The sequence below is a fragment of the Camelus bactrianus genome, chromosome 18 (genome assembly GCF_048773025.1).
Source record: "Camelus bactrianus isolate YW-2024 breed Bactrian camel chromosome 18, ASM4877302v1, whole genome shotgun sequence".
NCBI lineage: Eukaryota > Metazoa > Chordata > Mammalia > Artiodactyla > Camelidae > Camelus > Camelus bactrianus.
This window is the reverse complement of record NC_133556.1, coordinates 3,911,761-3,923,983: the sequence shown is the minus strand read 5'-3', so window position 1 is coordinate 3,923,983 and position 12,223 is coordinate 3,911,761. Positions and strand designations below refer to the sequence as shown.

The 12,223-nt window shown below is 58.1% G+C and overlaps 1 protein-coding gene across 4 annotated transcripts; it reads left to right on the top strand.

The window, feature by feature from the left end:
* Window positions 1-1,918: 1,918 nt before the first annotated feature.
* Window positions 1,919-9,288, top strand: ZNF853 (zinc finger protein 853). 4 transcript variants are annotated; one of them, XM_074345632.1, is made up of 3 exons: window positions 1,920-2,553; window positions 3,359-3,476; window positions 5,911-9,288. In XM_074345632.1, exons 1-3 carry the CDS (start codon window positions 2,542-2,544, stop codon window positions 8,010-8,012), a joined length of 2,232 nt encoding a protein of 743 aa, XP_074201733.1. In that variant the 5' UTR covers window positions 1,920-2,541; the 3' UTR covers window positions 8,013-9,288. The 4 variants fall into 4 exon arrangements, with proteins under 4 accessions (XP_074201735.1, XP_074201733.1, XP_074201734.1 ...); XM_074345633.1 differs by having other exon boundaries at window positions 1,922-2,553; window positions 3,354-3,476; XM_074345634.1 differs by lacking the exon at window positions 3,359-3,476 and having other exon boundaries at window positions 1,919-2,553.
* The last annotated feature ends 2,935 nt before the right edge of the window (window positions 9,289-12,223 follow it).

The following is a 12,223-nucleotide window of genomic DNA, read 5'->3' as shown; positions in this document are numbered from 1 at the left end:
AAAAAAAAACTAAAAAAATTTTTTTAAAGAGGAAGAGAGAGAAAGGGTGGCTGTGGTTGAGCCAGGTGCTCAGGTACGGACAGGAGAGATGCTCTCAGGGAGAAAACTGCTGATCTAGGAAGACACCTCGCTGCAGGTCTGCATTATGTAAAGGTGAGCGATGAGCCTGGTGAAGGAACTGAGAGGAAGGCGGAACCAAGGGTGTTCTCTCAGCAGCCACTGAAGAGCTGTCCAGAGCTGCCTAGGGGTAGAATGAGATGAGAGGCTTAGCGACATGGGGGTCCCTGGTGACATGAGAGGGAGCTATCTGGATGGAGTGAGGGGGCAGAGGCCAAGCTGGAGAGAGGAAAGGAGGGTCATGTCAATGAGGATATGGATGGAACTACTATGGGGCATCTTTCGAGGAATTTTGGCCACCAAGGGCAGGAGAGGGAGGGGATTCCATGTTTTTAAGATGAGAGAACCATGAAGATGAGCTAATGCTGGACAGAAGCCAGCAGACGGGGAGGTTAAAGATTCCAGGAGTGAACGGATTCTCTGGGTGTGAGGTCTCCCTGGAGATAGGAGGGGGCAGAGACAGCTCTGCTTGGCCCTCCCAGGGGAGAGGAAGGTGCATACCTGCCCCGTGCAGGGGGGGAGACGCTCATGTATCCTTAGACATGAGGATGGCTAGCCAGGTGCCGACCCCATTCCACAGACAGAAGGCAAACTTTGCCTCATTACCTGACTGGAAGAGGCCCCTGCGAACTCAGATTTTTCTGCCTCCAAAACTAGACTCCGGTTCCCCTTGTTCCTCTGATGAGGCAGACATGGCCCCTGCCTTCCCGAGCTCCTAGTCCCGGGTGAAGCTGCCAGAGTGCAGGCTTCTCAGGCGAGGACCAGCGGGGAAGCCCCGAACTCCACTGCCTGAAGGGCCAGGAAGAATCCCAAGATGGAAAGGGGGGCCACATGTGCAGCGGCCATGGGAGCATGCAGAAAGCAAGGCGGGGATGCACAGTGGCCACAGGAGGGCTCCTGTGCCCCTCCAGTGGGGCATTCCCACTCGCCACCCCAGGAGCAGCTCTTTATGGCCAACTCTGGGGGTTTTGAGAGAACTGGAATATCCTGATTTCAGTGTGAACTTATCTCCATAATAGAGAGAACAGTGCTGCAGTGATGGGATATTGAGATGATCAGGGACCCCTGACCAGGCAGGAAGCAGTTTGGCATGTCCTGGGAAGCCACTGAGGGGTGCTGCTGGGGGGGACAGGGACTGGGAAGGGCAGAGGTGGGGACAGTGCAGAGGGCCTAACCAGCTGGGATTGTGCACAGAGGAAGTGAGCAGGGGGCACGGAGAGGGATGAGCTTAGCTCTCCAGTGGATGAGGTGGCCCAAGAGTGGCTCCAACGGGTCCTTTGGGGTCCCCATCCACCATCCTGGCTGCAACAACTGTCAGCCCCCTCAGGCCGGTCGTCGCCACTCCAGGGTCCAGGATGAAGGGCTCGAGCTGAGGAGGGGGAGGCCTATTCGGGGTCGGGGTCGGCTCCGCATCCCGGCATGGGGGTTCATTAACTGACTGTCATCTAGTTGAGTGCTAATTAACCACAACTGGTACCCTGGCCAGGGGTGCCCTGAGGCTGTGCCTGCTCTTCAGGAGGTGGCAGGGCCCCAGCTAGGAGCCTCCCCCTGCACTCCTGCAGCGACGGCCGCCAGCCCAGCTTGCGGACGCGCGCACCCAGGGATGCGGCGGAGCGCGCTGCGCTCGGCCCCTGCCGGCCCCCGGCTGGCGCTCCCGGCCGCGGGGTGAGTGGCCGGGCGGGGAAGGGTTAAGCCCACCGAGCTCGCGGCTGCCTAGAGCGGCGGCGGCGGCGGCGGCGGCGGGGGCCGGGGCGCGGGGCCGAGCGGGCGGCGGGAGGGGGACAGGATGCGGATGCCGGGGGGACTTCCTGTGCCGGCCCCCGCCGCCCCCGCCCCCGGCCCGGCCGCTGCCCGCACGGACGCACGGCCGGCCGGACGCACGATCGGGCGGGCGGGCGAGCGAACGGGGACCCCGGCCCGGCCGCGGCGCCCGCCCCCCGCCCGCCGCCCGCGCGGCCCGGCTCAGGCCGCCCGCCCCTGGACTCGGGGCACCTGTGGCGGCCGGCGGACCCTGGCCGGCCCCGCGCTGCTCCGGGCTGAAACGACATCGGTGTCACTCGGCCCCGCCGACCTCAGGCCGGGCCGCCCACCCGGGCCGCCCCCGGGCCAGCCTTGGGCGCTCACGATGGTCCCGCACGGCCCGCCCTGAGCCCAGCGCTGCTGCGGGGCTGTGCCTGAGCCGACACAAACTTTTGCTCTTTAACTCCGCTCTGCCCCTTCTTTTGGCCCAAGGCGACCTCGGCAACCCTGACCACAATAGGCCCTCCGGAGAGACCAGAAAGGCCCCCGGGTGGCCTGGGGCCTCCCCGGCTCTTTCTGGATGGAGGCGCCTCAGGAAGGAGCTGGCTGAACACTTTGGCCTTCGCCTTCCAGCCCCTGCCGACCACACCTCCCCTAGTGCAGAGGCTGCGTGAGGAGCAGGAAATGCTGTACCAGGTGAGGCCCAGTGGGGAGGTCAGCTGGGTAAACCTGGGGACTCTTCTCTTAGGAGGTTTCGGATTGGATTCTGAAAGTCTAGGGGGACCTGGTGCCATCCTGTTAGGAGGGGAGGAAGGACTGGCTATGGGGATACCTCTGCAGGGGCCATGGTAAACACAGGAGTGAGGCAGGGAACCCTGTAGACCTCAGGATGGCCTGGGCACAGCGCCGGGCCAGCAGCCAGCCAGTTCCATGGGTCGTAGTGGTGTGAAAACGCGCCTTCCTGGGGAGCCGAGGTGGCACCTGGACGGACACACACTGCCTGGAGCCTGAGGCCTGCTGGGAACCCCCAGAGTGGTCTGGGAGGCAAGAGACCTGGGAGTTGAACAGACTTGTCCGTGCTTTGGAAGAGCGCTCAGGGCATGTGAGATGGACAGGTCTCTCTCCTTTTTTCCTTCAAAATCCCCCGAATGTCCTTTCTGGGACTGCAGCTGTCGACCTTAGCGAGGGTCTGATTCCCACGGTCGTCTCTCAGTAAGGAGCCACTGCACGGGCTGGCCCAGGTGTGGGGCTGAATGTGGGTCCTGCACCAGGTCAGGAGAGGAAGGATTCCTTGTCTAGGCTGCCCTTGCTCACCCCTTTCCCTGCTGTGGACTGCACCTGCCTCCTTTCCAGCAGGGGTGGAGCTACTGGCTTCGGAGAGCGCCCGAGGCAGAGGTGGCTCTCAGGCCGTCAGTGGCTGTCAGGCCGTCAGTGCCCCTGGGCCCAGGGCTCTCAGCATCCCACCTGGCTGAACAGCTTCCCTTCCTTCCTCTCAGCACAGCCGGCTCCCCAGGATCTCTGTCTGACCTCCAGGATGGAGCTGGGGCCAGCGACCGAGACCTTCGTGCTGGAGCTTCGGCGTCTTGAAGGCAGGGGCCCAGGACCTCACACCCTCTCAGGTGAGGGGCTGGAGGGGCCCCTGACCTCCTAAACCAGAAGATGGTCCTCAGGTCCCCAGCGAGGATCCTCTGACAGAGCCCCTGGCCTGCCATGGCAGAGAGGGAGCCCGAAGGGTGGCAGGCAGCCTGCTGTCTGGAAGGGCATCCACCTGGCTGTTTTGGGGCGTGGAGGGCAGGCAGCACCCACTCACACCAGCCAACTTCAGCTGCCCTGAGTAATAGTGGCAGTTTCACCTCGGGGTCTTCTGAGGTGGGTCCCTTTGGCTGTGGCCTTTCTGGGGAGGGGTTGCCTGGCAGTGCAGACATTCTCAGCCCACACCCCAGACTGGATGTGTGCTGCCTGGGACCTGCTGCTGTTTCCCAGTCATCAGGTAGCCTCCGCTGTTTTCCTGCTTGTCCTGGCTCTGCACTCAAGTTCCCAGACTGAATTCAGTGGCTGAGGGGCCTTCTCGTTGGCCTCGTGGCATTTCTTTTCCCTGTGGCCTCTGACCTTGTCCACTTTTCCTTCACCTCTGCTTCCATCCATCTTTCTCCTGCTTTGCCCAGAGGCAGATTCGGCCCTGTAAGAAACTTTCAAGATCCTTTCTTTCTCTGGGACCCACTCTGGGTAAATCTTCCATGGTGGCCATGCCCGTGGGAGCCAACTTTCCACTCTGTGCTTGGAGGGCATGGAAGGAGGGGCTAGGGTAGGGTTGAACAGAGCGTGGAAAGGACCAGTGTACCTGGAAGGGTGGCATGGGACGTGTGGATTAAACTAGGACTCTTTTGGCTTAAAGATTTAACTGACAAAAATCTTAAAAAAGGATACACATCAGATGATGATTATACATTTACTGAAACATTGTTAATAATGTTTAAAATGCCGTAAGACGTTGGGAGTGGCCATAGTATTCTAGAAATGAGAAGACTCATACAGAGGTGTGATGTTCCCAGAGGTGGTGGGAGAAGGGAGTGTCCAGGAGACCTTGGATTTTCTGAGGGGACAGGTTTTCACAGCTGTCTTCCCTCACCTCCTGCAGACTCCCACCCAGTGTGTGTGTAGGAAAATGCATTCACTGACCCACTAGCCTAAGCAAAGGTTAGTGAGAATAGTTTTCTAAAAGGGAATTATTTACATGTAGATATCCTTTGGTTTTTTTAAAAAATCAATATTTTCCTAGAAAAAGTGACCAGAAAGAAAAATTTTATAAATCAAACCTTTGCTTTCCATTACAAAGTTGAAAATACGATGCTGTAGGAAGAACAGATGTTGAGATGAGACTTGGGAATGGAGACAGCCTCTTTGGATTTTCTGGTAACACAGCAGTCACACTCAGAGTGAGAAGCTGCATGCGGATTTTGTGCAGAAAGTGAGACATAGCAATGGAGTGAGTCCAGTTGAGCAGAGCTTGCTCTACGTCGTGCCCAAGGCTGGGCTGCACATGTATCCCCTCTAATTCTCACAACTTCCCTGAAAGGGATTTATCTCCTTTAGCAGATGGGCAGGCTCCAGTTCCCAGAGGTTAAGTCATTGGCCGATCGCCATGTTGACTTGGGGCTGTGGGTTAGTCTTTTCCATTACAGAAAAACAGTCTAAAACACTTCCAGTCTTTAGGCTGTTTCAAATGGAGCTAGTTGTATCCTTGGTGTTTCTAAACTGTTAATTTTCAAACTAATTCCTAACCCAGAGGGAGAGGGGTTGTTCAGGCTCCTACTAGGGAGTATGCCAGGGTCCTTCCTGCTTCACTCATTAAGCTGGCGGGGTGAGTAATCATTAAGCTATTTTACAGACAAGGAGGACGCTGAGCCTGCAGGAGGTTGGACAGCTGCTAACTGGTAGAGTGAGTCTGAACTGAGGACTTTTCACTTGGAAACCTCGTGTTCTATCTGACACTTTGGTGACTTTTAGAAACTGCTACAGAAACATTTCCAGGCAGCTTTACAGAAATTCTTTGTGATTTACAGAGAAGGCAAGTTTCATGTATTTAAGGGGTGAGCCTAACTGAGGCCGGAGTTCAGCATGGGCTTGTGGCTGAGCCATTGGAATGGCCTGTTCACTGATTCCGACTGAATGGTGGTTATGCACAAAGGACTTCTCAGGGAGTGGTGTCGGGGAGCCCCAAGCACCCCTGGGGGAGTTACTGCTAAGATCTAAGCCTGGAACCTGTGTGGAAGAAGGCTCAGAGGAGAGGTTGGGGAGCTGGGGTCCAGAGTGATGTGCCCAGCAGTCCCTTGGGTACACTTCTAAGCCAACTCCACACCTCTGGGAGTTTCCGTATCTACCATGTTGCTGTTGTCACTTGGTCCATTGATTTTGGGTCTCTGCTGAGAGCTCAGGAGTGTACCCGAGAGTGACTGTACATGGGGCAGGGGAAGGGGGGTAGATCCTGGGGGTCTGGACCAGAGAGCTGCCTATAGATCTTTCTCTCCTGGCTTCCTGCCATTTTCACTACAGGTGGCAGCGGTGGGAGTGAGAGTCAGGAGGAAGAAGAGGCTCAGGAGAGGAGCAGCAGCCCACCACGGCCAGAAATCTCAGCCCTGATGGGGGCCGGTGAAATCGCTGAGGAAGCCCCCCCGGAAAAGCAGGAGCCGCGACCCCCACAGTTAGAACAGCAGCCAGAGCTGCAGCAAAAGCCACGGCAGAAGCGGCTGCGACAGCAGCGACCACGGAACCAGTCATCAGGGCATCAGCCAGAATCACAGCAGCAGCAAGATGGCCAAGAGCAGCTGCCTGAACAGCAGCAGGAACTGCAGGAGAAACCCCGGTCTGTGCAGGAAGAGCCACCGAAGCCACAGATGCAGCTGATACAGCGGCAGACACAGTTACAGGAGCAGCAGGTGCAAGAGCAGCAGCTGTCACAGCCACAGGAGGAGCGGTTGCAGCAGCAGCAGCAGCAGGATGGGCAACAGCTGCTGCCTCAACAGCAGCAAGAACTACAGGAAGAGCCCCAGGCTGTGGAACAAGAGCTGCGGAAAGCCCAGCTGCAGCTGGTGCAACAGCAAGAGCAGTCACAGAAGCAGCCAGTGCAAGAACAGCCACTGTCACAGCCACAGCAGGAACAGTTACAGCCACAGCAGCTGCTAGGACAACAGCAGCAGCTGCAAGAGCAGAAACAGCAGTTACAGCAGGAACAGCCACCGCTGCAGCAGCGCGAACAATTACAGCAGCAACAGAAGCAGCTACAACCACAGCAGGAACAGCTCCAGCTGCAGCAGGCACAGCTCCAGCTGCAGCAGCAACAGTTGCAGCAGCTGCAGCAGCAGCAACAGTTACAGCAGCAGCAGCTGCTGCAGCAGCAGCAAGAACAGGTACAGCAACAGCTGCTGCAGCAGCAGCAGGAACAGTTGCAGCTGCTGCAGCAGCAGCAGGAACAGTTGCAGCTGCTGCAGCAGCAGCAGGAACAGTTACAGCAGCAGCTCTTACAGCAGCAGCACTTACAGCAGCAGCAGCTGTTGCAGCAGCAGCAGCAAGAACAGTTGCAACAGCAGCAGCTGCAGCCCCGTCCACTGGAGCCCGAGGAGGAGGAGGAGGAAGAGGTAGAGCTGGAGCTCCTGCCGGTGGACTTGGGTTCGGAGCAGGAGCTGGAGCAGCAGCGGCGGGAGCTGGAGCGGCAGCAGGAGCTGGAGAGACAACAGGAGCAGCGGCAGCTGCAGCTCAAACTGCAGGAGCAGCTGCAGCAGCTGGAACAGCAGCTGGAGCAGGAGGAGCAGCAGGAGGTGCAGCTGGAGCTGACCCCCGTGGAGCTGGGGGCCCAGCAGCAGGAGGTGCAGCTGGAGCTGGGGGCCCAGCAGCAGGAGGTGCAGCTGGAGCTGACGCCCGTGCAGCCGGAGCTGCAGCTGGAGCTGGTGCCCGCCGCCGGGGGCGGCGGGGCTTCGGTACCTGGGGCTCCCGCTGCAGTCGTGGTGGCCCCCCCAGGCTACGTGGTGCTGCAGGAGCTCATGGTGCTGCCGGCCGTGTCCGCGCCCTCGGTGGTGGCCATCCCGGGCCCGGCGGGCAGCGCGGCCCTGACGCCCGCCCGGCGGCGGCGGCGGCGCGCCCGGGACCGGCCGACCATCTGCGGGGAGTGCGGCAAGGGCTTCAGCCGCAGCACGGACCTGGTGCGGCACCAGGCCACGCACACGGGCGAGCGGCCCCACCGCTGCGGCGAGTGCGGCAAGAGCTTCTCGCAGCACTCAAACCTGGTGACGCACCAGCGCATCCACACGGGCGAGAAGCCCTACGCCTGCTCCTACTGCGCCAAGCGCTTCAGCGAGAGCTCGGCGCTCGTGCAGCACCAGCGCACGCACACGGGCGAGCGGCCCTACGCCTGCGGCGACTGCGGCAAGCGCTTCAGCGTCTCGTCCAACCTGCTGCGCCACCGCCGCACGCACTCGGGCGAGCGGCCCTACGTGTGCGAGGACTGCGGCGAGCGCTTCCGGCACAAGGTGCAGATCCGCCGCCACGAGCGCCAGCTGCACGGCGCCGGCCGCTCCCGGGGCCTGGGTCTGCTCCGCGGCGCGCGCACGGCCGCCGGCGGGGCCCCGCGCACCGAGCCGGCGGCGGACAAGGCTCCGTGACCCGGAGGGGCCCAGGTCGGCAGGGGGCGCCGCTTCCCCGCCACCCGAGAAGCACCGCGCCCGCTAGGACGTCTTGACCCCATTCCGGGGTCTCGGGACATCCTGGAATATCGCCGGGAAAGGCCTCCGTCGTCCGGGATCAGCCGAGGGGCAGGACGGATTCACCCTCAGAAACACTCCACCGGAGAAAAGTCGATGAGACTAAAACAGCACAGGTATTGCACATCAGTACAAATAGCACACGGTTCAAGTCTGTCACGCGGTACCGATTGGTGAGAAACCGGCCACAGTTTCTCCCCGGGGAACTGAGAGCCACAGGAGAAAACTGCCAATGGCAAGACGAAGCAGTTGGCGACATTCGACATGGATCGAACACTAACCAGGGGATCCAATATCAGTGGTAAAGCGCACAAGAAAAGGATCTGGTCCTGGTGAAAATTAGTTCAAGGGGGAAAAAGAAATATCTGCACTATATAGAAAACTGATCAAGGCATTAAATTGTCCTCCACGGCATTTGCCTTGAAAATATTTTCTCGAAAGAAAGCTCATCAGGGTGGATGTAATCCTGATTAAAATGTTTGTGTTCATAAACACAGGGTCAGAGTGTCCGCTGGGTCAATGTGCAAATGCCAGGAAGTCCACTCTGGGCGAAGGGGAGACCTTCCCTCCAGGACCACCCAGGCAAGCCCAGGAGGCCAGCTCTAGGTCTCTTTGCTGCCATGTTCCTATGGCCACAGCTGCTCCCTACTGTCCTCCTGAGCAGAAGCCTGTGGCTGAAGCAGAGGGCATTAGGGAGTGCTGTCCAAGGTCCTAAGGGGTGGTCCCTCCTCCCCTCGAAAGAGCTCCTGGGTAGCCCCACCCTGGCCTCCTTTCTCAGATGCTTGCCCTGGGACTGAGGCTCTGGGGTGGGGGCCTGAGACACAGGGGCAGGCTTCTCTCCGGCCAGGCTCTGCCGAGGGCTGGCCGGAGCAGACCCTGCCTCATCTCAGGGCATCAGGGAGAATGAAAGGCACAAGGATCGGAGGCAACAGAAATGCTCTTTATGACAATTTTGTAAACATCTGGGGGTCTGTAAGAGCAGCAGCAGTGGCTAATGCCTTGCGGGAAGGCGGGACGGTGGGCAGGGCTTCCTGCTCCTGACTCCCCACCTGTGGCTCCTCAGATCCTGCTTCCCCGCCCCCTCTTCTCCTTTACTAACACAGCCTGCTACATTTTACAAATGTGTTGGTAAGTGAGATACAAAAAAATGAAAAATAAAGAAAAACAAGGAAATACATTGTCCTGTCTTTGTGTTTGTGGCTTTCTTGGGGCATCATTTCTCTGGAACATTTTTCTGGTTGCCCTAGAAGCAAGGAACTGGACCACCCTTCCCCTACCGACAGGCTTTAACTACCCACCAACCTTGGCACCTGTCTGAGGTCTCCTAGAAGCCAGTGGTTAATCCAGGAAATGCAGCCAGAGAACACGTCTGACTTTCATTCCCAATAATATAACAATATAATCTCCCAACAATAATGTACATGTACAGTTATATATGTCTCACACCTAAGCAGTCATCTTCAGAAGGTGGTTTTTCCATTCATCGCTGGGAGGAGCTGTGTGCTGATGAGCTGGGAAATTCACAGAAGTCCCACAGTGTATCCACCTCCTTCGGATGGCCACCTGCAGAGACCACTGGGTCTCCACTTACAGAGCCTCTTCCTGCAATGTGGGGAGTTTGCACAGGTGTCCTCTCCCCATCTTCTCTCCCAAAGGGGCACCTTGACCCAGAACGCACGGGTTTTCAGCAGCACCCATGAAAGTGACTGCAGGGTTGAGACTCGACCAGGAAGCCCAGCCATGAACAATCTCAGGGGACATTCCTTTTCCACTTCTGTGCCGATTCTCCTCTGCTCCACAGCTATATGTGGGTGGGTTCCAGGGTCTGTATAAGTCTGCTTCCCTGCCCACATCCTTACCCTAGGGGACCCCATCCAGCCCCTAGACTTAATTTCCATCGCCCCAGACTCCCAAATTCCTCCTGTCTATGGCTCTGACTTCTCCCCAGAATTTCTAGGCATCGCTCCCACCTGTACCTGACTTCTCCATTGCAATAGCAGCTTATACTGCCTAGGCCTGCCCTCCCTGCCCGCCGTCCCTGAGATGACTTCTGAGTCCTGAAGCCAGCCAGGCACGGACCCTGGAAGGCCCCAAGAGCCAGTCTCTGCCCCTGGGGGAGCCATCCTCCCTCTTGACCTCCCCCACCCTTACCCTTGCCACCTAACCACAAACCAGCCCAGTTTCCAGTCATTGTCAACCCCCACCCCGACCCCCCATTAGTAGTTTGGGCAGCAGGAACAGGAATAGGTGCCCTCCTCCACTCCATTGAGGGACGAGAGCCACCTCCCCTGAGTCATCTCTCACCCCTGCAATTTTGTCTGGAATAAATGCCATGGGCAGATCCTTGGTGGGGAATATGGGGTGGCCCCGTCCAGCAGCTGGGCTGCCCACCCACCTACCTCAGCCAGAGTCTCTGTCCACTGCCCCCACCCCAGCTTCCCTGCACCGTGAGCCCTGTCTATGTGGTTGAACAGCTCATCCCCCATTCACAGCTCCCCAGGCCAATGAGTCCTGGACTTGGATTCCTGTGTTAGGAGTGGAGACATCCCAGGTTGGGGAGACACATACCCTCCTCCTCTGGCTGCAAATCCTAGAAGGGAAATCAAAGAGAGACAGGGCTGAAAAGAGGGGAGGCAATGAATCTGAGACCCCGGAGGAGACCTGGCTTGTAATGACAAAACCCCAGGGCCTGAAGGCAGGGGGTGTGGGGTGGGAGTGGGGTGTGGAAGGGCTAGGAGAGGCTTCCCTCTCCAGACCTTCTCACCATGGCAACAGTGAGAACATCCTTAGGGTGTGACACTCATGGTCAGTGGACACCCCGCAGTGTGTATCTATAAACAGTCTGGAGAATGCAAATAAAAATGTATCCATGAAACAGAGTTCACAGCAGGGGTCAGGTGTCACCCGCCTAGTTCCTGCTGTGCCCCCCACTGGGGGTGCTGGTGTTGAGGAGGCTGACAGCCCACCCAGTGATTGTCATGAAGTTCATCCTCTTGCTCAGCCTTCCTGTGGCTCACCAGCAGGGACACAGGCTTGTGGGAGCCAGGAGGCATCTGGGTACATTTGGGATTTGTGAGATCTGGGGTGTCTGTGTTGGAGCCTATGGGTTTTGGGCTGGCCCCACTTCTGCACAGACCCAACTGCAGGCATGTGCTGTCTTCAGGGACTGCCCCCGCCCCGAGCTGGGCAGAGAGCACTTTCACTAGGCTCTTAGGACTTGCCTAGCTTCCACCTCCTGCTGGAAGCTCTCCTGGGCTCCTCCTGGGTTCTCATGCCATGGCCTGGCAAAGAGCCTGGCACAGAGGGGTGCAGACCAATGTCCCCACCGAGCCCCCACGAGAGAGGGCAGTAGTGTCACTGTTAAAAGGAACCAGGACTGGACAGTAGTCAAAGAGGTAAACATAAAGTTTATTTAAGACCCAATGCAATAGGAGAAAAGAGACTTCAGAACAAAAGTGGACTCAGTTCTGAACACAGCAAGGACAAGTGGAGATTTACAGCCAAGGAACAGGGAGGAGGAAGCCTGTGGATGGAAAATTACTAAGAGGAAAGAAACATCAGGGAGGGGGGATTCTGGTTAAGCAGACCTGACAGGATTCTTTCTGAAGGCAGGCCAGGGTGCTCAGAAATCACCCAGGGATTGGTGAGGGTAAGACTTTGATCAGATATGGAGGGTGATCAGGTATTAAGGCTGGGGATTCTGGCTAAACTGACTTGACAGGATTTTTGCTAAAACTGGGTAACGCATAGACAGACACAGAAGTCCAAAAGTGGAGGACTACGTGACATGAGGCTCAGAATAAAAGTTTGGTGGAGGAGAGAGTCTCTGTCACACCCCGGTGTTGCCCCATCTGTCTGCAGTCTAGACCCCACCTCTGCAGGTCCCTTTCTGCCTGGACTTGCCCCTCTGCCACTGTTTTGTGGATACTGTTGTCATTTCTGTCTGCACCCAGCCTGGCAGGGAGCCGTCTGCTTCTATGCTCTGCTCTCTGGCAGTCCCCTGTCTGCCCCATCCCCGGACCCAGCACAACCACTCTCTCCCAGCCTGCCCTGTGCTGGTGGGCAGGTGCAGACTCAGGACCTGGGAAGGCTGGGGCATCTGAGGGAGGAGC

Coding starts and splice junctions, on each gene's coding strand:
- ZNF853 (XM_074345632.1), top strand. Junction 3,477..5,910: donor AGGACCTCACACCCTCTCAG/GTGAGGGGCTGG, acceptor TTTTCACTACAG/GTGGCAGCGGTGGGAGTGAG.